We start from the raw sequence: 25,831 nt of genomic DNA on the forward strand, positions 1-25,831 counted from the left end.
TGTCTCATTGCAGCTTGCAGTGTCTCACTGGAACTTTCTCAAAGAGAATAAAATTAGGAGCTTGGATCAGCTACTGTGACACCAGACCAACTTTCTGCAGTATCTTGCTCCATCCCGTGCTGATTCAGAGTGATAATTTTGTCTGTTCATTGACATTCATTGTCTCTCCTGCCTTGTTTTACTGAAAACTGTGATGTTCTGGTCATTCGGAGCTTAGGGAAAGAAGGATTAGCCAGTGATCACTAGTCACCATCATAACCCATCATACTCATCCTCTCCTCTTCAGAACTCGGACTTGCTATGGAGTCAGTCGTCACCTTTGTCTTGAGCCACATAGGGCCATTTGGCCACGTGCAGATCTCCAGCATGTCTAAGCCCATGACCCTCACTGCATCTGTTGTTCCACCCACCGGTCTCCATCGTGTCGTAAGTGTGATTCAGCTTTCCCTGCTCAACTGCCAGCTCTTTCATTAGACCTTCCTCTGCGCCTCCAAGCTTTTCTCGGCAGTCTGTTCTGTTTCCCCTGCATGCCTCTTCAAGTGTCCCCCTTACGTCACCAGTCCCGCTTGCCAGTGCTCAGCTGCTGCCCTTTCTCCAGGTGAGTAACCATGTCTCGTTGCCATCTGCTGTGCATTACAAGGCTGAGTGCAGAAGTTGTATACTTTTGCTGTGTTTGAGGCCAGTTGTTGTGCCAGGACTGGTTTGTATTGTAGATGTTGGAGCTGTGGCTCTGGGGATATTTTGTGCATGTGCTTGGCCTACGGACCTCGTCCTACTGAAGAGGAGTGTTTCATCTATGCGTACATTCACTTCTTTTGTATGGGGAAATAAAAAGTCTGTTAACATTCAGATTAGGAAAGTTGTGCTAAAAATACAGGTAAAATGATCATCCAGATCTTGACATAGGCAGCAGCCTAGTGTATCCCTGTGTATGCCCATGTAGCTTAAGCGTTTACACACTTCTTGGATTCTAGTAAAGCCCAAGGAAGTTGGATACATAGGAGGAGTAGAGAGATTGGTCAGACTGCTGCTTCCCAAGCAAGCATGTGAGTTTGAGGATTAATTGTGCTCCCCCTCTTGTTTCTAAGGTGATAGTCTGGGGAAACTACGGCCGCATGGAGCGCAAGCACTTCATGGGAGTCGCAAGGGTCCTCCTGGAAGAACTGGATCTGTCAACTTTAGCAATTGGCTGGTACAAGCTCTTCCCAACCTCCTCAATGGTGGATCCCACTACAGGCCCGCTCCTGCGCCAGTCCTCGCAGCTTTCCCTGGAGAGCACAGTGGGACCCTGCTGTGACAGGTCTTAGTGAGTAAGGAAGGGGGAACTGCTTTTGTTTTTTAAACATGCTGTCAAGGTTTTGTTTGCTGGAACTCTGACCTCAAGCGCAATGCATGTTCAATCAGTTCTTGTGGAGCTGGAAGAGGAGGATAAACCAGTGACCTTAGACAGAAGACAAGGGGGAGGGTGCTGTACCCTCTCAGTTGGAGGAGGTGCCGTGGGGCATGAGTCCTAGTTGTCAAATTAGACATACACCTCTTGTTTCGCTTCTCTCGCTGTCATTCTTGGACCCTTGTTTCAGATCAGCATTAACTCTGGAAAGTTGCAGCATTTGAAAAATCTGGGGGGAGTAAGGAAGGTATTTTTCCTAGCTGTGCATCTTCCAAATTTCTTAGGCAGATTCTTTCTCAAAGTACCTGAAAAATGCAGAGGCCAATATCTGACCTAGAAAGAGCAAGAGCAGAAAGTTTCAGAGGGAGTATGAGTTTTTCCTAAGATCTTATTGAAGGAAGAAAAAAGAAAGAAACCTGTAATTCTTTCTTTAGTATCAATTCCACATCGCTGAATCCTGTAGCACTGTCACTGCTGTGTTTTCAAACTGTGCCAAATTACCAGCAAGTGTCTTTCCTGTATTACTTGTGTAACACTGCTGATGAAGCATACTTGGTGGGAGAATAAGTGCCTGCTTAGACCAGGCAGTTTGAACAGAGTTTGAGTTTAGCAGTCTAATTATCTGCAATTTTGCTCAGAAAAAAAGCCCCACCAAACCACTGGAGGCGGGAGCTGAGCATCAGACTTGCAGCTTGAAATATGCTTTATACCTTTACACCCTCACTTGTTGCTCTGCATCCTTCAGTCACATCTTCTATCTCGTGCTCTTCTTTCATCTCCTTTGTAGCAGTATATACCTGCTGGAGATGCTGCCCTTCCTGTTATGCTATTGGCTGACCTGAAACGGGGCTTTTTATTCTGCCACAGGAGAATGAGACTTTGGGGGGGTGCAGACAAAAGAAATTTGAGTCTGTCACCTGACAGGAAGGTGCTGAGAGCACATAACCTCCCTCATGGAAAGAACGTTGCTTTAGGCACTCTCAGTAATACGCAAGCATTGTCAAATGCCCTGAAAGAAGAGATGCTGTCCCCAGAGTATGAACCAGTAGTGGGTGAGGAAGCAGAAGGCACAGTGGTCACAGCATGTATATTTCATTTAAGTGCAACGCTAACTGGAAAGGAGCCTTGTAGGTGAACCTGTGAAGCACATTCTCTGCCAGAAGAGTCACGTGCTAGAGAAAGGCAAGTTAGATCCTTCACACAATTAAAATCTTCTCTTTTAAAACACTTTTTGTCCAAAATAATCAACAATCTCCAAAGATTTCCTGCTAACAGCTAGATTTTTTTGTCATAATTCTTAGTGAGGATTTGGCGATTGCACTTTCAAAATAAGCTTTGGAGATGTTTTACTTTGTGATTTAAAGGTGAAGGTCCCGTATCATGTTTAGGAGTGAGCAGATCTTCAGCCTCTCACTGGGGCACACAGAGCATTTATTTCTGCATGCGGACCTCAGCTTTGTTAGAATAAAAGCATGACTGTAGGGTGGATGGTGAGAGCAGTTGCTTTTGATCCAAGCTTGTATGTGGCATTTTAAATCATTTTGAGATAAATTACTGAATAGATACAAAACAAATAGGCCTTACAATAATGTCTGTAAAATTGATATGATATAAAGGAGAGAGAAGGTGCAGAAGGGACATAGAAGGAATGGGTTTTTAAGTGGCAAAAGCCTCAGCATTTCAGCTAAATCTCTTAATTTCCTTGAAGAAATATGTCTCTGGCCTCTCACTAATTATTTTTTCTGATCGTATTAGACAATTTCTATATATTAGCTGAAGAAAGTTTGTTGCATGCTGGTCAAACTATGTTGTGGCGCTCATTTTTTAAAGAAGCACATTTACTGTAATTCAAGTCAGCATCCTTTCCTCTTGGTATGTAGTGAGTACTAGGCAATATTGTACAATACGTGTATGAACTAGAATAGATTAGGTAGATTTAGTGGTTTGTAGCACCGGATCTTTTAATAACTACGTCTTTAAAAGGACTGTGGGGAACTCTGAGTACGTTCCAAACCTGGCAACTGAGAAACGGGGCTTCTGTTCTGAGTAGTGCTGAACAATTCCTATTGGAGACTGTTTGACGTTATCTCCTGGTAACAGCCAGTTGGTCAGCTTTGTCCTCCGTCAGTAAGGTGAACGCAACACTGCAGTCTTTTATGTGGAATACGAGACCGTATATGCCAGAAAAAAATCCCTATGAAATATTATTTAATGACTGTCCATTGGAAAGCTCAGTTCCTCTCTGTGCCTGGCAACGTGTCTCTAAATCCCATCCCTCTAACAGCGCCTCAAGCTCAAAGATAACTGGTGTCATTAAAACAGGACTCAACACAGAGCAGTGTCCACCATCTATTTGTGGTCATTCTGGAAGTTTGTTGTCAGGGTAAAAAAAAAAAAGGACAACAAAAAAAGGCACTTCCGCTCGTGTTGTTTCTATTAGCAACCCAAATTCTGCATTTTGAGGTCATTCTGACAGTCTGCTTTGGACTGTTTTCTTCTGCCTTGTTCCCTGGTTGGTGGTAGCCTGATTCTCCCTTGTGTTTGAAGTCAATTCCAAGTCCTGTTTCTCCGCAGTAAGTGATGGTCGCAAGCTCTGGCTGCCAGGCCCAGAAAGGTGATACAGTCCTGGTGGTTCTCCTTTGTAAGGCAGATGGACTCACAGGAGCCCTTCCAGGAGTGCCCTCAGGGCACAGTGTCAGGTCAGGCTGTCACGTTGCCCAGGTCTCAATTCTGGCTTCACTCATGCCCATGATTCCTGCACTGACCATGGCATATTGCAGTTAAAAATGAAGTCTAGTTTTCCATCAGTGTTAAGACTCCCCATGTAGCATCCATGGCAAATCTTGGGCTTGGAATGGCTTCTTTTTATAAAACCTAACCCCTTATTTACTTTTGAATTTGATCTGCCAGTTTCTGTCTAAGGTGGTGTGATGTGCTGGTTGTGATTACCAATGTGTTGGAGCAGTTTGCCAGGGTGGTTATAATCAGGGAGAGAAGAAGAGCAGGAGACTTTTAACGTAAGCAAAAGAAGCCATCATAGTGCTTTTGGTCTGTAAGTGCTGATGAAGGATGAGGCTGAGGAGAGTATCTGTCCTGCACAAGGTTGGTTCCCTGCTCCTTGTGCATTAGATGCTTTGTTCTAGCAGTAGCAGGAAGGTTGCTTGCAGGAAAGAGCTGGAGAGCTGATCCCTGTTACCTCTATTACTGTTACTGTGGGAAACAAAGGGACTCGTGGTGCTGAGCGCATCTCTGAGGCAGAGCCATCTCTCCCCATGTACCCCAGCACACCAGAGCCCCTCACGTGGCTCTTGCTCCCTTGGGCTGAGCAGAACATGGCCACGTTTCTTCAGGCAGCAATGCGAATTCTCCCGGTCTCCCGGTGTTGCTTTCCCTTTGCCCCAGCACGGCTGGGATGCCATAGAGACAACACAAGATCCTCATTCTGCAGTTCAATGCACGGGTCCTCATCCTGTGTCCACATCCACGTGGGCAGGCAGAGTAAGGGCCCGCTGACTCTCAGTCAGCCAAGCACATCCCCACTTCTTGGTGTGGATTGCTGCACAGATTCTTGCAGAATTATTTGCTTTGGATGATGATGTGTATTTAATGTTTCTAGCTACCAGATCCTTTATCGCCGTACTGTTCTATATGGGCAGGTCTTCTGGAGTCAGAATATCAGGGCTCCTCCTGTACAGGGGCTGTTTTTAAGACGTTGAGGCAGTTAACAGAATCTCAACCTAAGCATGTTTAGTAACGTTTAGACAGCAAGACAACTTTTTTATGAGACTCATTTTAAGTTAGTTTATTATTACATGCTGTTAGTAATATTTTAAAACAGGAAAAATATTTTTCTTTAAAGACAAGATGATGTATGTTTTTTAACAGATAGCATCATTTAGCGTTTTCAAAGATGTTTATTGTCCTCAATATGGGGTTTACTCATCCTTTTCATTTCTGCGTTCCTCGTTATATTTTTACCACCCTTTTTTTCTTCCAAAAGAAAAGAGATGTGTGTAAATAACCACTGGAGAAAGAGTCCTATAGGGAATTCTGTTCAAACTGACCATAAGATCCTTAGTAAATATTTGTCATTGTTCACGAACTCTCAGCTATTATTCGAGCCTTTGTTGAAAGAAATAATTGATGTTGTATTTTCAAGATGAAAACGACTTAGCTAGTTTTGTCATAATCCTGTACTCTGTATAAAAATCTTTTTATAAAGAAAGTCTACTAGGCTAACAAGCAATAATATATTCCACTTGGTGTGCACAGGTTGTGACTCGCAGGCTGTAGTACATATTGTTGGTACAGTTTATATAATTGTCTTCAATCTTAATGACATCACTTTTGAGAAAGGTCCGTATTAACTTTGATTGTGAACCTGAAGGTTGGGCTGTTGCCTTGTAAGAAATATTCATCGTGTAGGCTTCTCTGTGAGTATATGTGCCCATTAACATGAAATCTCTCTTAGGTGAAGAATGAAACAGCTGTAGGCGACTTCATACTGCAGAGTTTAAAAATAGTTTCAATATAAACTTAATGACTGTTTCAAGCGCCCTGTTTTTCTTAGGCTATTTAGTATTTATAACTCAATGAGAACGGTTCCCACTGCCACTGTAGCCCTGATAAAGCAAAAAAACCTTTGCACTCTGGGCCGCGTGAGTTCTGCCCCATAGCTGCCTGTTTGCCTCGAGGCAGCGCGGGCAAGAAAAAGGGAGTTTATTTCAGAGCAGCAGATTGAACTGCTCTCATTTAAAGGCTCTGTGGGTTGTTTTGTCAATTTCATAGATGGCATTTGTCCCTTTTGTTAGAAAATTCCACCCAAGGCAGCGAAATTGCACCTTCATAGAGGATCATGGGGGACTGATGTGTAAATGGGAGCGGGCTGCTCTGGGCTGTCCTTCAGCGAGTGATGCTGAGCACAGCGAAAGATTTTTCTGTGATGGCAGGGTCAGGATACTGGATTTTAAGTCAGCTCTATCGTTGTTGTGGTACCTAAAATAGAGCAGCTTCAGAGCAGCATCCCGCTCGGTTGCCTGTGGCCCATCTTTGCATTGTTTGGAGGTTGCCACCTGCCAGCTGTGCAGTGGTGCTGGAAGCCCTAATGGGTAATGAGAGAAATAATTCACAGCTGATTGTGAAATGCTTGGAGGATAAAGAGCCATGTGGATGCTTTGCCATCAGCAGAGCAGTCCATGGGAACACTCACATTCTAATTGGTGTCCGTGTGTGTGCAGCCACAGTGCTCCCCCCTGGGGGTCACCTAGGCTGCCTGCCCGCCATGACAGGGAACTTCCTGCAGCCCCAGCCCAGCCCCAGCCACTCGCACACAGCAGCAACATCAGGCTCTGTCCTCAGGAGTCTCAGGCATTTCCCACGGCGTGGACGCCTTCTGCCCTCCTTTCCCTTTGGTAGCTGCTCTTGTCCTAGTGGAAGAGAGGAACAAGAGAGTTCCTTGTAGCATTTGGTTCTTTGCACTTTAGCAACCAAATATGAGGAGGAGCCAGCACCAGCCCCTTACGGAGCACCAGCAAACAGAGGCTGAGACCTAATACTTTTCCCTTCATGCCTTCCCAGGAGCTGAGTTGGCAGCCAGCACCGTGTGGTTAAACTGTGCTGAGCTGGGCCAGCGGGCAGCTTTGTGTTGATGCAGCACGTCAGGAATCGTGCGGCCCCCAGCTCAGAGAGGAGAGAGCTTTGTCCTGCAGGAAGGATGCATGGACACACAGCATGTGGGAGGGGTTTAGGCAGGAGCACCCCAAGGTAGGACTCAGGGCATGCCTGCTCCAGGGCTTGGTTTTTAGTTGCTTGGGCTCCATGGATTCAGATAGCTGCCCATAGGGCTCCAGCTCCCGATGGGTCTTTACATCTTGCAGCATTCTTTCCTTGGGGCTGTTGTTCCTTACCCAGTGCTGCTCCCTGGTTTCTATTTTGGTGATTCCATCTCCTGGACCTAAAGCTGCTTTGAGCTTTATTTGGAGCAAATCTGTGGTGTGTGCCCTCAGCCGTGTGGTGCTGGGAGCTGCAGGCTGTTCTCTGGTTCAGGTGGCAATTGGACCTCAAGGCCCCAGCACAGTATTACTGTGGCCCTACCACCACCCAGGGGCAAGTGTCCCAGCCACGTTTTGTGGCAGTGCTGAGCTCAGAACACAGGGTAACTCCATGCCAAGTCTGGTTGGAGCTGAGGGTCTTGCAGGCTCTTTGCAGCCCATGCCATACAGTACAGCCAGCTGGGAGAAAGCAGGGATGGGAGGAGCTGCCTCTGTGCTGGCTTTTGCTTTCCACTGCTCCCTGTGTGCGTTCTCCCTTCCCTCTCAACACGAGGCCTTACTCCAGCCCACAGGCCCAAGGATGCCTGCAGCCCCTCTTTGCACTGCGGCATCCATCCCATGCTGCTGGGCAGCCCGCAGAGCTGGCCTCTGCGTAGGGACGGGGCTGTCCTCCCAGCATCAACCTACAGTGGGCTGCTGCCTCCGTGTGCCCCCAGGGAAAGCTGCTTCCATTGGGTCCAACCTTTTTACATCATCAGTTGCTCCAGAAAACAACAAACAATAGCTTGGCAGGGGCACCATGCAGTTGCTACCTTCTCCTCTCGCCTTCCTGTAGGAGAGTGGGAGCTTCTCCAAAGCATTTGGAGATTTTTAATGCAGCCCGCTGAGCTCTGATCCCACAGAGCTGGAGGGGACACCAGGACGGGCAGTGTTGGCCCTGCTCCTTCCCAGGGGCATTAAGGTGTAGGGCTGCCTTGGGTGGAAGTGTGGGACACCACAGCGGTGTGCTGCGGCTGTGGGCAAAGGAGGGTTGTGCTGTACTTCTTTCCTGTCTGTAGGTTTAATTCAGATGATATGTGATGATTGAGTGATTTACAATTCAGTGTTAAGCTAATGAAAACATTGATAATGGTGACAATAAAAACCTTGTTTTTTTTTATCCTGTGGCGTGTTGGATTATTTTAACCTAAAATTCAGCTGGCTCATCCTTTCTCTCCGTGCCTGAAGGAAATGCTGTGAGCTCAACCTGCTGCATCGCAGCAGTGCCTGGACTCCTTCCTGATGCTCTCAGCAGATGGGTTTTCTCTGAACCCACCCTAATTTCAGTCCTGTGTTCCTCTCTGCCATTTCCAGATGTTATTTTGTCTATGGGCATCTCCAGGCAAACAGCTGAGCTCTCTCTTGTTTTTACTTCAGGCAGAAGCCTTCTGCTCTTGCTGTTATCTTCTGTGGGGACCCGTCATGGTCACACTGGCCGTGGTAGATTGATTTGGAAACCCTGGAACAGAAAGTGCTGCTGGCAGAATAACAGCGCTGTGCCCCAGGATGGTGGGAATTCAAAAAGCATTGAGTGTTCAGGGGAGTGTGGGGACCCCTGGGCAAGAGCATCCCTGGGGGTATCACTGGGACTGCAGTCCTGGTGCAGGAGGGATTGCAGTGTTCCTCCCCTGAGAGTTTCTTAAAAGATTTTCTTGTGCATCCCAACCCCTGTGTGGACTGGGCAGCTCCCCACCTCCCCACCACCCTCCTGCTGCAGCTCCAGCCCCAATGGAGCCCTGGTCCTGGTCCTGGTCCTGTGTGACACAGGGAGTGATGAATGGCACCTCCCACCCTCAGACCATCACCAGCTCCCAGAAGCAGGATGGGCTCAGACAGCCACTAAGCAACCAGTGACGTCCCCCAGGGACATCCCTGCACACAGGATACCCACAGCCCATCTGTGGCGAGGCACAGGGAGCCTGGCAGGATGCTGGGCTTTGGGCTCAGGCACATCTGCTCCTCTCTTCTGACAAACACTTGTCCAACAGCAGTGGGGTTGACCTTTTATTAAACCTCCCAGAACAAGAAGGAGACAGCAAAGCCTATTCTGAAGCCATCCTGATGTGGGTACTGTGCATGCCTTCCCCACTGGAGGCAAAATGGAGAGGAAAACCACACAAGAGGGGATTTTAGATAGAACTGAGTGAAAACATCTGTTTATTAGGGGAAAACAAAAAAGTGAAGCAGAGCTGCTCCCAATGCCAGAGCCCAGCCCTGCTCTCTTGCATGGTGGGACCATGGGGCACCAGCTGGAAGCAGCCTCCTTGCTGGGGCCCTTTGCTGATGTCCTGATCTGGACCTGACCCTGTGCAGGTGGCTGCATGGTTCAGGCTGGAGCTCACTGCGGCTGAGCCTTCTGCACAGCTCACAGGTTTGGCTGCAGTCCTTCTCACCAAGCAGTCCTTGTGAGCGTGATGCTGCACAACCTGTTGGCAGGTGGGTGCATGGAGCTCAGCTCTAGGGCTTCTAAATCCCTTCAACAGCCATACTGCCATCAGCCAGAGGGCTGCAGCCCACCCTGGGTCCTGTCCTTGCATGGCACTGCCTCATTTATACCCAGGGAACAGCCTGTGGGACGTCTTCAGCCCTGCAGGACTTGCTAACGTGAGTTTGGCCATTGCAGTCCTCTTGGCAGATGTGGCACAGCCTGTGTGGCTAGAGGCAGCGACTGTGGCTCAATGACCAAGGCAGCAACACCTTCATTTTGAGAGCAGGCAGGTGGGAAAGCAGACCTACATTAAAAGGGCCTCTTCAGACCCAAATGCTTGAGCCTGCCTGGGAGGAAGGAAAACCAAACAGTGCATTACTGGGGCTGGCTCCCTGCTGGAGAAGCGATGCCATCTCCAGGCCCAAGGTCCCCTGTGTTGGGCTGGCTGCCAGCTGGGAGGGAGGAACAGAAGAAATGAAAGAGGTCGGAGGGGCCTGATTGCTCCGCTAATAGTTCATCAGCACAACGAAGCTCCTAGATGGATTTCCTGCGTGGCCGTGGGTGCCGCGGGCAGCGGGGGCTGCTGGATGACAAGGTGCTGGCTGGGGACGAGCCAGTCTGTCCCCGTGTGCTCAGTGACACCTCGTCGATCTTGTATGAAATGGAGTTGTAGTAGACGGGGTTGGTGTGGCAGCTCAGGGTCTCGGGGTGGGAGGGCGTGGGGCTGCCGCACAGCGGGGCCCGGTAGCACAGGCAGGTGCAGAAGGCCGGCACTTTGCCCGCCCCATTGGCTGACTGCCGCCGCTGCCGCTCCGCGTCCTCCTGCACCAGCGGGATCAGGTTCATCTGGCTGGTCCTGTCTGCTGCCGGCAGGAAGATGGCCTTGTTACTGTGCCCGTCCTCCTTGGCTGTGAGGTGGATGGTGTTGCGGGCCCTCCGGAGGGAAGCCCTCTCCTCGGCATCGCGCCGCTCGTCTTCTGAGTTCATGGTGAGGAAGCGCAGCACCACCAGGTTGAGGAAGGCCCCGATGACCGTCAGCCCCACCAGGATGTACATGAAGCTGAAGGCCACGTAGGGAGGCTTCTTCTGCAGGGCCTCTTTCTTCTGCAGGGCCACATAGTCTCCAAAGCCGATGGTGGTCAAGGTGATGAAGCAGTAATAGTAAGCATGGAAAAAGCTCCATTCCTCATACTGGGAAAAGGCTGCTGCTCCAATGCAGAGTGTTCCCATGCAGGACAGAAAGCCCACCAAGACCATGTTCTCCATGGAGACGTTGGTTGTTCTCATGCCCAGACACTTCTTGATCTTCTTGAGCAGGAGCCGCACGAAGGTGTTCATGCGCTCACCCAGGCTCTGGAACATGACGAGTGTCAGGGGGATGCCCAGGATGGCGTAGAACATGCAGAACACTTTGCCAGCATCTGTGCCTGGAGCAGCATGCCCATAGCCTGCGTGGGGGAGGGGGAGAACCATAGAATCATTAAGGGTGGAAAAGACTTCTAAGACCATCAAAGTCCAGTCATCCACCAGTACTGCCCACAGCCCTCAGTGCCACATCTCCACAGTTATCACCTCCAGTCATGGTGACTCCCCCACCTCACACAACCTCCTTCAGGAGCTGCAGACAGCAATAAGGGCTCCCTTGAGCCTCCTCTTCTCCAGGCTGAACCATCCCAGTTCCCTCAGCTGTTCCCCATAAGACCCCACAATGCTCAGACCCCTCACAGCTCCACTGTCCCTCTATGGACACCCTCCAGGCCCCGATGTCTGTCTGGCAATGAGGGGCCCACAGCTGAGCACAGCACTCAAAGCACGGCCCCATCAGAGCTAAGCACAGGGGGTCCCACATGCAGCCATGTATTTAAGCAGTGGAGCAGAACCTCCCACTCTCCTCAAATGCCTCTCAGAGATTTAATTTCCCCACCTCTCTCCAAGTCTCAGCACTATGACTCAATAACACACACAATTATACCATGAGGCACGATGAGGTGCTCATCACCATCCTCCGGACCCGGCTGATCCTGCGCCCACCTCAGTTACATAAACTGAACTGAAACCAGCAGCCTCTGACCTGCCGGGGTGAGTAAGTGCTGGGCTGCGAGGAGTCGTGCAGCGTTGCTGCATGGAGGCAGAGGAGGCGTCCAACCTTTCCTTTGGGTTTCTGTGACAACCTGCTGGGGATGGAGGTTCCCATGTGAGGGCCTTATCCCCAGCTCCGCTGTGCTCTGAGCTGCCAGGGTGAGGGAGGAGCAGCCCATCCCTGATATCCCTAATTGCTGCATCTGTTTATAAAGCCGTGCAACCAAACCCACTGAACTTAATTCCTGCGTGACACATCTCATGGAATACAGAGCAGAACATAGACCACAACGGCAAAACAAACAAATACATAAATCCAAGCCCAAAAGCTGAGTGCAATTATCAGGTCCTAAGCACAATGAGAGCAAGGAGGACATAAATAAAATGATCCAGAAGAGCTTCTGTAGCCTGAGAGGTTCCTGAAGGAGCGTATGACTGATGCTTTCAAAATGACGAGGCTGCGTTGGAAAGCTGCACAGCCACATTAATGTTAAAGCTGAGATTCATAGCACAGCGTGACATAACGAGGGCTGGCGTGCCGCCGTTTGAGAGGCACAGCACCTGGGCTGGGATTATTTATGGCAGGGGGTGTGTGATAAGCGTGGCAATTGTTTGTCACAGCCGACAGAGGCATCATGTAAATGAAGCTATAAGCTGTCACGGGATGATGGGGGTTTTCACTGCAGCCATTCATCCTGCCGGGGCCGATGCTCAGCAGCTTCTTCTCCCGGTCCCAGATCTGCTGCCCGTGCGGAGCTGCCCCGGGGGCTGAGCGCCGTCCCACGGCCGCGGCAGGGCAGGAATTGGCCCCGGGGCTTCTCTGCTGCAGCGCTGATGTTTGGTCGGGATCCCAGCGGGAGCGATGTGAGCGCGGGACCCCAATGACCGCCCACCCTGCTGGGATGCTCGGGGTGCGTGAATTCATGCAAGAGGATTAATGAAGTGATGCTAATCACCTTTGTGGCCAACCTCGGGATACAGGCACCCCCCGTTCAATTGAGTTCTACTCTATTGTGAAGCAGCGGGCAGAGCGAGGCTGGGCTCCGGTGAGCGCGTACACCTGGGGGCTGCACGCGGTGCCGCCACCCCCCGACCTGACCCTGCGGGCTCCCGTGAGCGCAGAGCGGGACTCGGCGGCCGTGCCGGCAGCTGGGCCGGCCGAACCGGAGTTTGGAGCCGGCGGAGCCTCCCGCGCAGCTCAACCGGCCGGTGCGCGGCTCCGGCTGCGGATTTGAGCAGCGCCGCTCCCCGTCCCGCACCCGCCGAGTCCCGCAGCTCCGGCCCCGCCTCGCCGGGACTCCGTGCGCGTGGCCGCCCGTGGCCGCGGTCACGTCCCGCACCGCGGGGTCCCGGCGCGGCGCTCGGCGGGGCGGGTCGGGGCCGCGGTGCCGCGCGGGGCCGGAGGCGCGTCGGGCTCCGGCACTCACCAATGGTCGTGATGACCGTGATGGCAAAGTAGAAGGAACCGGCGAATTTCCACTGTCTGCCGGCGCGGTGCGGCTCGGCCTGCAGCACCAGCCGCTCCAGCTCCCGGTAATCGTCGGCGGAGAAGCGGTACTTCCTGCGCAGCTCCCCGCGCTTCTGCTCCAGCAGCCGCTTGCGGCCGCTCTCCGCCTCCGACTCCAGGGCATCGAAGACGGCGGCCCCCACCAGCAGGTAGGTGAAGGTGCAGATGATGAGCGCTGCCGTGCGCAGGTTCTGCCGCTTCATGGCGAGGCGCGGCCCCTCGCTCAGCCCGGGCTCCTCATGGCCCCGCCGCCCCTCGCGCAGCCCCGCGCACACGCGCAGCGCTCCCCACGCGCCCCGCAGCCGCTCCCCGCCTCCCTCCGCCCGCACCGCGCTGCCGGGGTCGCGGCCGTGCCCGCTCCGCTCCGCCCTGCCCCGCTCCCCCCTGCCCTTCGCTCTCCGGGCGCGGCGTTTGGGTTTGTTCGTGTCTCACCGCCACCCGACGGCGGCAGCGCTGCAGGGGATGGATGGGTGGATGGGTGGGTGGATGGGATGGGATGGATGGATGGGATGGATGGCTGGATGGATGGATGGATGGCTGGATGGCTGGATGGGATGGATGGGATGGATGGATGGATGGATGGATGGATGGATGGATGGATGGATGGATGGATGGATGGATGCCCCCCGCCGTCCCGGGGTGCACAGTATCAGCTGTGTTAGGAAACGGAGCCCGGCAGCTCGGCTTTGCTTCCCCAGCAGTTTATGTAAGCCGTATGTTTCGCCTTTTAAAAATAGAAAGATGCTTCTCCCGAGTTGTGCGCTGTAGGAGATAACATCTCCTTCAAAAATAAACTGCCCATTTCAGCTGGGAGCGGTGGCGCCGGGAGAGCTGCTGGTAGAGCTGCTGGGGCACTGAGGGTCCGGTTTGGAGCAGCCGGTTGGTGCTGCAGCACATTACCCCGGTCCAGATGCACCGATGCATTTGCTCTGCAGATGGGCGCAAGCTGCACGCACAGCCCCCATCGTGTGCAACTGCAGGACAGCAGCTGCAGCTCCGGGGCTTTGCTCTGGTCACAGCCCATGTAGGACAAGATCTGCCCATACACAACAGGGGCAGGTTCAGTACCAAACCCTCCTGGTGACAAACAGTGCTAAGCAGAGCAGGGCTGCACAGGCAGTGCACACAGCAGTGTCTGGGTGCTGTCATTGGCATTAGAATGAAGGCAGTGCTGCACAGAGACCTTGTGCTCATACATTTCTTTACCCACACACAGCAAGTGCACAGAGCTGTGTCACACCTCACACACATCCCTCCTGCCCAGAGAGAAGCCCCACGCTGCACAGCTCGGCCTTCGTCTTCATGCTGCTCTCATTGCACTTGAGCAAGGGCACATGGGAGCCGCAGGATGGGAGCAGGCAACATAAAGCACTTCATCATCGATTTCCGGCAAGAAGTTGCATTATGAGATGACAGCTCTCCTTTTTATCCAATGGGGAGGCGGACGGACAGCTGAGCTCTGTGCATAAAGCAGGAGCTCTGGTGATTGGGGTGTTTTCATCCTGGGGGCTGCAAACAGAGTTGGCTGCATGGCTTTCATTGGCCTCTGGGGTGTCCCACTGCCTCCTTCCCAGCCCCACAGTCTGGGAGCCCTGGCACCTGCATCCCACTGTGGATCCTGCCCCATGCCTGAATTCCCCAGCCCCGCTCCCCTGGAGCTCATGCATGGAGCAGCCCCAACAGCCAGCGCTGCTGCTGTCAGTCTGTGACCACAAACTCTATTTTCAGCCTATTAAGATTTTATGTGCTTGGAAAGCTGTCAGTTGAGCAGCAGCCAGGCACACAGCACCTGCCATAAAGCGCCTGGCCTGCGCCCAGCTGGGAGTGGTGCTGCTTTGATCTCGGTGCATTTATTTGTTTCGAGCACCTTGGCTTGAATCACAAAAACAAGCTAAAACAGTAATGTCCATACTCCATCACTGCTGGGATTGTTTGCTGAGAAGCAGAGCAGACAACCAGTTGGGATATGGGCATCCCAGCACAGCCGGGGCTGAGGGTAGTAGCACTGGGATCAGCACACAAACACAGCCACGGTGTGGCTAATGCAGAGCAGGATCTGCCCCGCTCCCACGGTGGGCAATGCTATAAATGAGTTCTCAGCTGCAGGCAGGGGAGGAGCAAAGGCTCTGGGAATGCACTGCAAATATGCAAGGATTGTCCTGAGGATGCCTGGATGGCAGCTTTGCCCTCGTCAGTGGTAGCTATGGAAGCAATGGAAGCATCCTCCACCTCGAAGTCGCGATTATTTAAACCAAATTCCTGTTTATGCCCTGAAGTTTCCCAGCTGCTTCTCTCAGGGTGGATGAGTCGGGGCGGTGGGGCGGCTGCTCCCCAAGGGGCGCTGCTGAGATGCTCCTGTGGCTCTTGGCCATCGTTCAGTGGCTGAGCCCCATCCCCAGGGCAAAGCACACAGCGGCACCGCAGCCACAGCTGCTCTGCGGATCTCTGAGTCAGTGATGGGAATGAAATTAACGCTGGGCTTTGGGGAGCCGGGCAGAACGCCTGCTTGGAGCAGGAGGATCAGCCTGGGGCTGCAGTGGGGCGAGGAGCACTTGGCTTGCTTTGATATGCTCCGTTTGAGTGTCTCTGGGCAGGGGCTGAGGCATGGAGCTGTGCAGGTGAAGCTCTGAGTTACCCCAGGGCACCTCCTGCCCCATGGAGGTCCCAAACCGCACAGTGTTCCCTATTTATACCCACACACATGGAAGAATAATATGAGACCAACAGCCTCACACAGCCATGCTGGATGTTGTTCTATTTATATGGTGAGCTCTCCTTAACAAACTGTTGGTCTCCCAGATGCCAAAGCACTCTGCACAAATACTCTGCATTTCATTTTAAAGAAACACTCACTGGCAGCACTTAATCCCACACATATTTACCATTTTTGCCCGGATCACCCAGAGTTAACTGCATTTCCATTGCTTTCCCAGCACAGCCCATGTCCTTGGTAAATCAGATGAGCTGTCAGGTCAGCTCTCCCTATACCCAGAGGTACTGGGACAGTGAAACTGCTCTGCTGCAGAAATAAACACCTCTCACTGCATTCAGGGATGCTGTGACCTTTCATTAGTGACCTGCAGGACTCAGCCCATTCTGCACACACTGCAGCTCCCATCACACCACAGGAGATGCTCCCGAAGCCCCCAGCCCTGCACTCCTTGCTCTGCTGGGGACCTCTGGTTTAGCTGCTGCTGACAGCAGTATTTCCTTGTGTAGCATTTCGGATGCCAAGCAGAACAGTTCTGCATTCTAGGGAAGTGAAATGGTTGTGTATCTGTACATCTCTGCTTGTCACATTTGTCCCCTGTGGGGCAGCAGCTGCTCTTTGCATGGGGAGGTGCCTGGAGGGAGGGCAGCAGGAGGGGGCTGTTTTGCTGCTCACAGCTGTGAGAGCTGGGCAGCCTCATGTGCCAGTGGTTCTCCTTAATTACACACACAGCTAATTAAGGGAAGGAACTTGCCTGGGTTTGAGGAGAGGTGGTATTGGGTTTTTTTTTTAATTCTTCAGCTTGCACGGAGAGTGGTGCTGCCCGAGGGTCAGGAGGGCTGTGAAGCACAAGATGCCACTGAGCCCTGGAGCCTTTGTTGCAGTGTGCAGATCCCAATGGCTGCTGCTGGTTTGGCTGACGTGGGATACGGATCCATGAGATGCTGCAGCTCCTGGCTTAGGGCTGGTCTGTGGGATACAGATCTTTAACTCACCCTTAACAATGATGTGGGGGCAGTGGATGAAAGCTGGGTGCATGGAGGGGGGCAGAGCTGCCATGTGCCCCTGCTCCATCCCCATGGCCAGCTGGCTCCGTGCTGCTCTAGAAGAAGCCAGAGGAGCGCAAATGAACATGTTAAGTGTTTATTTGCAGCTCAGCTGCATTAGCCCTACGTGATTGTCATTGTGGAGTGGCGAGGTCAGGCCATGTGAGCAGCAGCTGGTTGGTACAGGTCAGGCTTTGCTCCAATTGCAGCCTGCATGGGGCCATGCTCTCCAGGTACGAGGCAGTTCTAACTCATGTGCCCCTTCTGAAATCTGCTGCTTCAAGTCTCACTGCTCTGTTCGTGCTTTGCAGCCGTTTGTGGTGGTGAGAACCGAAAGCAAAAAGCAAAGTGCTGCTCAGGAGCTGCTGCTCCTCCCTGCAGCAGAAATGCCCCCACATCCACAGAAGCTGGCGCAGCCCTGGCAGCTCAATGTACCTCTGCACAACCAGCTGGTGCTGCCTCTCTGCAGGTGACAGGTGCTCTGAGCTCCCTGGTGCATGGCCTGCTGAGCACATGGCTCAGCTCACTCCAGTCATTTGCCTTTGTGAATTAAAACGAAACCCTGAGAAACTTTAAGATGCTGGTTTGTTTGTTATAGACTCTTCCAGAAGAATGAATAATGCTGAAATACATTTTTCTGCTGTAAAGGAGGCGGGCAGCGGAAGATAAGCCAGATCCCAAAGCAGCTCTGCCTCCAGAAACAACCAACACCACTGCTGGCACAGTTTAGTCATGTTTAAATCAAGATCTGTTAGTGAATGTTTCCATTTCTACAGCACTTCCCCCTGCAGAACTCCCCCTCTCCTCCATCCTGCAATGCAGCAGCTCACTGCCCCACTTGGGGCTGACTGCTCTGTTTTAAAGCCCGAGCCCGGCCCTGATGCCCTCAGACACATCTGTGATGCTGGAGCTGAGGACTGCAGTCCCATCTTACCACAAAGCGTTCTTCAGGTGGGGGGAAAGCTGAAGCTGATGTGCACAGCTGTTGGGGAGGTGCTGCGCTGCTCAGAGCTGCTCAGAAGCTTCCTGCTCCCCAAAGATGATGCTGCTCCTCGTCTCGTGGGCTTGGTTAGAGGATTCCCACGTGAAGATGGATCCTAGGGTCTCTTTGGCCCTTTGGTGGATATTCCTCATGCGTGACATGCAGTCTTTGCTGGTCATAACGTAGAGCAGAGGGTTGAGCGCGCTGTTGAAGCTGGCCAGGCCCCTGGTCACCTGATAGGAGACGTAGATGTTCTTTATGGCCTGTGTGCAGGACCCCTGCCGCTGCCAGGCTCGGGACAGCAAGTTGAGGTTCCTGAAGATGTGGTAGGGCAGGAAGCAGACGGAGAAGAGGACCATGACGAGCACCACCAGCCTGATGCTGCTCCTCCTGAGGCTGGGCTCCACCGTGTCGCTCCTGCAGAGCACCACCACCACGTGGCAGTAGCACCCGATGATGATGAGGAAGGGGATTACGAACCCCGTCACGGTGACGGCCGCGGTGTAGGGCACGTAGGCACCCAGGCTTTCATCCCCCGTCGTGTCGTGGCACTGCGTCCCCTTAGGGTTCATCTTGCTGAAGGCGAAGTCAGGGCCCACCTGTACGATGACCCACAGCCACACGGCAGCACAGAGCCGGCCCGGTGACATGGCGGCCTGGCAGCGGCCCCGCGCCCGCAGCGGGTGCACGATGCCCAGGTAACGGTGCACGCTGATGCAGGTGAGGAAACCGATGCTGGCGTAGAGGTTGAGGTGGAAGAGCCCGCGGGTGAGACGGCACCAGCCCTGCCCGAAGGCCCAGGTGCGGCCGTGCAGGTAGTAGCTGATGAGGAAGGGCAGCGTGCAGACATACAGCAGGTCGGCCAGACCCAGGTGTCCCACCAGCGGGCTCAGCGGGCCACGGGGGCCGGCGTGCAGATGCCACAGCCCCAGTATGTTCCCAGCCAGCCCCAGCGGGGTCACCACCAGGTACACGCTGGGCAGGAAGCGCTGAGCGAAGGCGGCATCCACGGGGCACGGGACCACGCTGCTGTTGTCCCAGAGCAGAGTGTTGGTGGCCATCGGGCGCTGCAGGAGATGAGCAGGCGGTGCGGTGCTCGGGGAGGTGCCTGTGGGGTCAGGATCCATCCCTGGGGCTGTGGATATGGGGTGCGGGGCTCCGGGAGGAGCTGCCGGCCCGTTGGAGGTACTGCGAGCAGGGCACCAGGGCTCAGCTATTTCTGGTGGTGCTGGGAGGGGCGGGAGGAAGGCATGCATGGGGCGGCTCTGTGCTGCGTGGGTGGGAGAGCTCACAGTTCGCTGCCACTCTTCTCGCTGTGTCCAGTCCCCAGGGAACACTGCTGCAGCTCTTGCGCCCCACATCCAGCTCCGACCTCACAGCCCACAGACAGCGGGTGTTAGGAGTGAGGGCAGGGCAGAGATCTGCCTGCAATGTGCTCATGGCCCTGATCCAGCACAGCGCGTGCCAATGGCAGTGCCAGCACCATGGGTGTGCAACGCCGCCTGGCCTCAATGCACCTCCTGGGTATTGTGCAGCAGAAACATCCTGCTTGATATCCCTTCCATGGATAGAAAATAATCTCTTCTTCCCCCCCTTTGGGCAGTTTTAAGGAGGGAGCACGAGGAGTGCTGTGCCTTCCCCCTCCTGCCCGCAGGCGCTGTGGGTGTGACGCGGCAGGCACACAGATGCAGTGAAGTTTATGCAACAGTTAAAAGGAAACCCAAAGAGTGCGATCCCAGCTTCACTGCTGAGCAGCTGCTGCAGCTCAAACAACACCAGAAATAGCGTTATCTCCGGGCACCAGAGCAAACAGACCAACGGGCAGAAGGAATGCAGCTTTCCCTGGCAGGGTTATGGCCCTGCCCTCCTGTGTTGCTGTAGGGAAGCCTGAGCCACAGTAGTATCTTCTGTATGTATGCGGATGTGTTGGCTCTAAAAACAATAGAGATTCACCGGATGCAAAAGAAGCCTGTTTTGTTACTGGGTCTGTCGATGGTTACACATGCTGGCTGAGAAACAAACCATGGTCTGCAACTCTCATGTGCCGCTGTGGGTGCGGATGTGGCTCTGAGCTTCAGGGCTTCCCAGAACCCTGCATGGTTGTGCGGTGCTTATCTGACACCTCCCAGCACCCCGCAGAGCCCGGCTCCTCTGGGCCTGCAGGAAGCACTGACTGCCCAGACAGCACAGCTTATGGGGAGCAGCAAACACTGAATGGCAAGGGTCAGATTCCCTCTGTTCTTAGGGAAAAGTAGCTCTGATTTGTTTGGAGTCATTAATTCATTGTTGAGGTGTTTTCTGCCGAGTGAATCACAGCTCCCCCCAAAAACCAAGAGATGCAGTGAGTCATTTCTGTTTGAGATACAGGTTGTGACCTTTAGGACTTCACCACCAGCGTGGGGTGGCTGGGATGGGCTGAGCCAACACAGGGGCCACATCTCAGCACACGGAAACCAGAACCTCCTTGAACTCAGGATGTTAGTTGTGTTGGTTGTGCCTTACCCGTGTCAACACAGGAACATTGTGGGTTCTAAAGCCTCTGTGAGCCTCACATCACTGCTGTTTATGGCACAGCCACCACAGAGGCAGAAAAGCCAATGGTGCTCAGTCTCTCGTGCTGTGTGCTGGCATGGAGGCTCCTGCATCCCCTTCATCCCACTAAATGAATGGTTGGTGTCAGTAAATAATTCTCCTTGTAAGCAATGTATTGTTGCATGAGCAGCAAGAGTCTTCTTTATTATTATTTATTTTTACTTTTTATTATTTTCTCCTTTTTCTTTAATTTTTCCCCCAAAAGAGGTGACAACACCCTTCACTCTGATTTATTTCCAGCACCTGCTGGGGCTGCTGGGCTCTGCTGCTGGCCGAGGGGCTCAACCCAGGGTAACACGCTGCAATCACGTTCACAGCGCTTTGATTGCAGGGGTGCACAGCCAGGATACACAGCCTCGCCTGCTCTGCTCTCCGCTCTTCTCGCCCTGCTCTGCACATCGCTGCGAGGCCGTTAGAGGGCATTTGGGTTTCGTTTCTGAGCAGCCCCTAAACGTTCGCCGCCGCTCCGCTCTCCTGTGCAGCTCTGCGCGCTGGAGCAGCTCCAGCCCGTTGGGCTCATCGCTGCTGTTTCCTTTCCCATCTCCTGCCTTTCTGCTGGCCTTAGTTTTTGGGGTATGCGCTTGGATGCGGGGTGGTATGTCTGGTGCCTCCTCTGTCTGAGTTGCTCGCCTGCCAGAGCCCTGCCAAACCGCCGGGCTTTGGAGAGCAGGCAGCCAGGCGGAGTGGGAAGCTGTTTGTGCTGGAGGGATGTGGGGAAGGTGAATGGGAGCTGCCGGTACCTGGGTGTGGTGGCCCTCATCCCCAGTGTGGGGGGCAAAGGGTGCCCTTCTAGTGGTCTATTCTGCAGAGCAGAGCTGTGTGTGTGTGCTTGGCACAGCAGCATCACTCAGCCCCTTCCAAAAGCCTCTCCAGTCTGGGAAAGGACCACGTCCCCTTTTCTCAGGTGGGTTTCCCCATCTCATACAACTGGGTGCTGCTGCCCAGCCACCCTACCCAGGGCAGCAGAGTACACAGGCGTGTTGTAGGGATCTTGTTCTCTATTTCCACCCTCCTCTGCAGCTGAAGTCCATCAGTTCTCCCCCAGATTCCCAAGGGACATGTCTTCCATCTCCTCCAAAACCACGGTGTCATGCACGTGTGCCAGCCAGGTCATTGGCTCTGGGATGCAACCAGGGTGGGTATGGCTGCAAACACCCTCCTCATCCCCTCTGGAAAGGCAAAGTGGAGCAATGTGAGGACATTGGAGGACTCATGGCTGGGGGGGCTGATGGGGCGTGCACGGGGTGGTGGCTGGGATGCCCCATTCTCACTCCAAGCTCTGCCTGGAGGTGTTGGCATCACCATCACTTACTGCAGGGGATGCTGCAGGCAGAGCCGGGCAGGGCCTGAGCATGCAGAGCCGCCGCTGTGTCTCCAGCTGACAGTAGAGGTTCTGGTTGGAGACACGGGTGGAGAAGCCCACGCCGCAGGTGGCAGAGCAGGCACTCCACTCTGTGCCCCACGGCTGGCAGGGGTACGGCACCGCATGGGCTGGATGGAAACAGAGGAGGGAAAAAGGGATTGGAGCCCAGTGCTGCTTTACATGCCCTATGCCATGGAGAGAGGGGCAATGAGGGGTCTCGTTGGAGCTCACCACCTCATTCCACCTCCTACCTGTCCCAGTGCTCTGCAGGAGGTGCTGTTCTCTGGCCTCGCAGACCCACTCAGGGCAGCACTTCCCCGGGATGTCCACACGCCGTGGGTAGGGGCAGTCTGGGGTGGGCAGGCGAATGTCCTCCTGGCAGAGCGGGACGCAGGTGAAGCCCCCATCCAGGCAGCGGCACTGCAGCTTGCAGCTGGGCTGGAACACCTCCCCATCACGGTACAGCCGCCCGTTCACCTCACAGCCCTCCTCATCATCTTCAACTGCAACGACAGCAGGGAACCACTGGGGCAAAGGGACAGAGAGTGGGGGTGGCAGAGGGGATACCTGGTGGTGACTGGGGGCTGCTGAGAGGAGGGGGAACTGCATGGTCACAAGGGCATAGGGAGGCATGAGGTGGTGAGTTGCTTGATCTCCCCTTCCCTGCTTCCTACATCACCAGGTGGTGAGAAACCCACAGCCCTCCAGTCCTGTCCATGCCACTCAGGGCTTTCAGACTTGAAAATATCCCCCTGTGATTTCTCTGCAGCTCTCCATCCCCAGCAGCATCTCTGGAGCCCCTGTGCCCATCCCACTCAAACCACCCCCAAAACCCGGCCAGCAACTGGAGTTAGAATTTGCAGGAGCATCAGCGCAGCCCTGCAGCCAGCTGTGTGCATCATCCTCAGCAGAGCAGCTCTCAGAGCCATGTCCAGGTCCCCAGACGTGGTGCTCACAGTTGCAGGTGCCTCCTGTCCCCGAGCTGTAGTCACAGATGAGCCCCTGGCTGCGGTCGCAGACATGCAGGAAGTCGCAGGGCTCTCCCAGGCGCCGGGCACAGACCCTGCAGCAGCCACAGCCATCCAGGACCAGGGGGGACCCGCGTGGGCAGCGGGGCAGCACATGGGGGCAGTAGCACGGCCGTCGGCACAGCTGGGAGCACACCTGGGGGTACAAAGCATCTCAGGTTCAACACAGCTGACGGCTGCAGTTGCACTGGGATGGGCTCTGAAAGTCAACCTTGGGTTGGGTGGAGGCAGATTGTTGGCTCTGCCCATCCATGGGAACGTGGCAGTGCTGCTGGGAAAGCTGCTGTCTTCTTGGGGAGCGATTGCACAGCACGATGGGCTCCCATGGAAACCAAGAGAATCAGGGATACCCCGCGGGCTGGGGGCTGACAGGCACCACTGCTGTGAGTGCAGGAGGAGGTGGGGCTGGGAAGTGAGCATCCACACACTGGGGCTCATCAGGTGGTGCTGGCAGCCCCATGTGGCAGCTGGTGCACAGTTGGGGATGGCGAGGGCATGGCTCCTCCCCAGCACCTTGCTGTGAGCACATCTCTTATTTGTGCCAAGAAATGGGGCAGCACATTTGCAAGGGAGAACTGGAGCCTGATGAAGCTCACTGCTGTTCTCTGTGCTATAGCTGCCTCCTCCCCTGCCCTGCCTGCAGCAGCCCCTGCCAACCTGTGCCCCATGGAGCTGTGCTTGTTCTGTGCCTGCAGGAGGTCCCCCAGGTGGGCAGCACTGTGTCTGTGGCTGTTCTGCACACACCATTACCCTGACATGTCTAACAAGGGCAGCTGCTGGGGCTGCTGCATGTTGGGTCTGAAGCCAAACGTTTTGGATCTGCAGTTTGCCTGTGCTGCCCTGCACAGTGCAGGTATGTGTGCAGCCCTGCCAGCACATGAGAGGTGAAATCTATCCAAAATGGGCTGGGCAGTCTTTGCCTTGTTCTGGTCCTCTCAGTGAGCAGCACTGCTGCTGTAGCAAAAGGCAGAGGGACCATGAGGGACCAGGGCAGCAGTGGCATTATCCAGATTTGGACTGAGGGCAGAGAACAGCTGGTGGGTCTCCAGAGCTCACTGAGGTCTCCTGGCTGGGAGCTGCTCATCAGTCACAGCAAACCCAGGAGCCAAGTGCATTTTTCATCTTTCAGGTTTCTATTACAGATCGATGTTTTAGAAGGATTTGCCCATCCAGCTCTATTAATCCATTTCCCCGTGCTCCCTACAATTAACTTGTCATTAGATGACAATGTGGCTCCTGCTGGAGATCTTAAGTGCCGAGGAAAACAGTCCAACAGGCACCAGGCTGCTCTGATGTCCCTGCTTGCAGTCTGGCCTGGGATTCAAGCAGCAATTACAAGAATTTGGAGCTGACATACCCCAACATTTTTCAAAGCCCTGCTCAGGGAGCTGTGTCATGCAGAATCCAAGAGAGGAAAATCAAACGCTTGGAACAACCCCAGTGTATTGGATGCTTTGCGTGAGCATCCTGGGATGGGGGAGAGCTGAATAACGCTGGGCTGGTGCTCACTGCAGAGCCTGCAGGGGCTGCAGGGATGGCTGCAGGGGCAGGTGAGCAAACAGAGCACGTTGCTGCAGCACAGGCATTAGAGTTAAGACCATGCTGCTACTCTCCCAGGCAGAGCTCTGCAGACATACAACTGTCTGCCAGCTGTCAGGGCTACAGCTGCACTGCACCCTCCCCACAGTCCCATACTGGGAATCCTGGTGCTGCCCTGAGTGAGCCTGAAGAGATCCCACACCCCAACTCCTTACCTTGGAGAGGATGCAGAGCAGGGAGAGGATGAGGAGCTGCTTCTCCAGCTGGAGCCCCATGTTTGCAGGCTTTAAAGCCCCGAGTGGGTCCTGCTGGTGTTTATAGTCTCCTTGCTCTGATGTCACTCCCAGGCTCCAATACAAACAGGAGTAGGTTTGGACGAGCCTCAAGATTTGCTTTCTTTTTTTCCCAGCCCACATTCCAGCTGACATTTCCACTCCCCTCAAGGTGAGAGCGTGCTGTCTGCTGGGAGAGCAAGAGAAGGGAAGGGACAAGGGACAAGTCCCCGATGGCACGGACATGGCAGAGGGGGCTTCTGAGCATGGGCTGCCAGGCAGAGCCAGCACCTCTCTGCTGGGCTGTGAATAGAAAGGGGTGTCTGATCCCCTGACATCCAGCCTGGGACACTGCCAACACAGAGCAGAGCTGGGAACCCAGCCCCGTATTTAACACTGCCCCACGGCACAGCTACTGGAGAGGGATATGTCACCCACACTGCATGGAATCACAAAGCTGAGAGCAGGATGCTGCCCCTCTGCTGTGAGGGATACACAGTGTGCAGGACTGGTCAGGCAAGCTCTGCAGGCACTGAAAGTGCTCTTCTTTCCTTAATTCCTATGGCACAGTGAGAGCAGGAGAGCAACGTGCAGCCCTGATCAGGACAGCACATGGGCAGGTGCAGGGTTGGATGCACATGGTGTGGATTTGGACTCATCACATCACACAGGTTCTGCCTTCTGAAGGAACACGGAGCAGAACATGGGCAGCTCATCATGTAAATGCTGTTAGAACCTTCCCCTCTGGAGCACATACCCTGTCTGTGTCCTGTACCTGTATCTCATGGCTGGGGATTCACCCCACAAGTTGTGCTCTGGTTCCAATGGTGTTACTATCTGGATTTTTGTTTCTTTTCTGTGGTCAGTTGTGCAAGAAAACAGTTGATGCAAGGATTTAAATACATCTCCTGGGAAGCTCTGCCGTTTCTATAGAAATGAAGGAACCCACTCAGCAAATTGACTTTTTTAGACATCCGTGTTTCTTCACAGCTGTGCCGTGTAACACACTGTGCTGAGCAGCACTGCCAGTCTCTTATTTGTTTGCCCCATTCACCTGAACTCGCAACCCTCTGCAATGGCTGCAC

General features: G+C 53.8%; 4 protein-coding genes across 5 annotated transcripts in view; 1 reads left to right on the forward strand and 3 right to left on the reverse strand.

Moving 5' to 3' along the window:
• Positions 1–8,320, forward strand: part of RIMS4 (regulating synaptic membrane exocytosis 4) — a 49,022-nt gene extending 40,702 nt beyond the window's left edge. Inside the window, exon 6 of the mRNA XM_015881677.2 lies at positions 1,089–8,320. Within this exon, the coding sequence (XP_015737163.1) occupies positions 1,089–1,307 (219 nt within the window). The 3' untranslated portion in view covers positions 1,308–8,320. The remainder of the gene's footprint in view (positions 1–1,088) is intronic.
• Positions 8,321–9,191: 871 nt separating this feature from the next.
• KCNK15 (potassium two pore domain channel subfamily K member 15) lies at positions 9,192–13,498 on the reverse strand. Of its 2 annotated transcripts, none has more exons than XM_015881465.2 (2): positions 13,135–13,498; positions 9,192–11,076 (listed from the first exon to the last, which is right to left on the reverse strand). In XM_015881465.2, exons 1-2 carry the CDS (start codon positions 13,415–13,417, stop codon positions 10,163–10,165), a joined length of 1,197 nt encoding a protein of 398 aa, XP_015736951.1. In that variant the 5' UTR covers positions 13,418–13,498; the 3' UTR covers positions 9,192–10,162. The 2 variants fall into 2 exon arrangements, with proteins under 2 accessions (XP_015736951.1, XP_015736949.1); XM_015881463.2 differs by lacking the exon at positions 13,135–13,498 and adding an exon at positions 11,700–12,932.
• A 2,762-nt stretch (positions 13,499–16,260) lies between these two features.
• LOC107322920 (P2Y purinoceptor 1-like) lies at positions 16,261–19,400 on the reverse strand. The gene is given in 3 exon segments (XM_015881469.2): positions 16,261–19,109; positions 19,111–19,163; positions 19,166–19,400. Coding segments are annotated over 3 exon segments (1,335 nt in total). The 5' UTR covers positions 19,314–19,400; the 3' UTR covers positions 16,261–17,975.
• A 1,259-nt stretch (positions 19,401–20,659) lies between these two features.
• On the reverse strand, positions 20,660–25,495 carry CCN5 (cellular communication network factor 5). Its single transcript, XM_015881474.2, has 5 exons — positions 24,690–25,495; positions 22,864–23,071; positions 22,159–22,410; positions 21,857–22,035; positions 20,660–21,713 (listed from the first exon to the last, which is right to left on the reverse strand). The coding sequence occupies exons 1-5, from the start codon at positions 24,990–24,992 to the stop codon at positions 21,705–21,707; spliced, it is 951 nt and encodes a 316-aa protein (XP_015736960.1). The 5' UTR covers positions 24,993–25,495; the 3' UTR covers positions 20,660–21,704.
• Positions 25,496–25,831: the final 336 nt, after the last annotated feature.

The sequence above is a fragment of the Coturnix japonica genome, chromosome 20, assembly GCF_001577835.2.
Source record: "Coturnix japonica isolate 7356 chromosome 20, Coturnix japonica 2.1, whole genome shotgun sequence".
NCBI classification, from domain to species: Eukaryota; Metazoa; Chordata; class Aves; order Galliformes; family Phasianidae; genus Coturnix; species Coturnix japonica.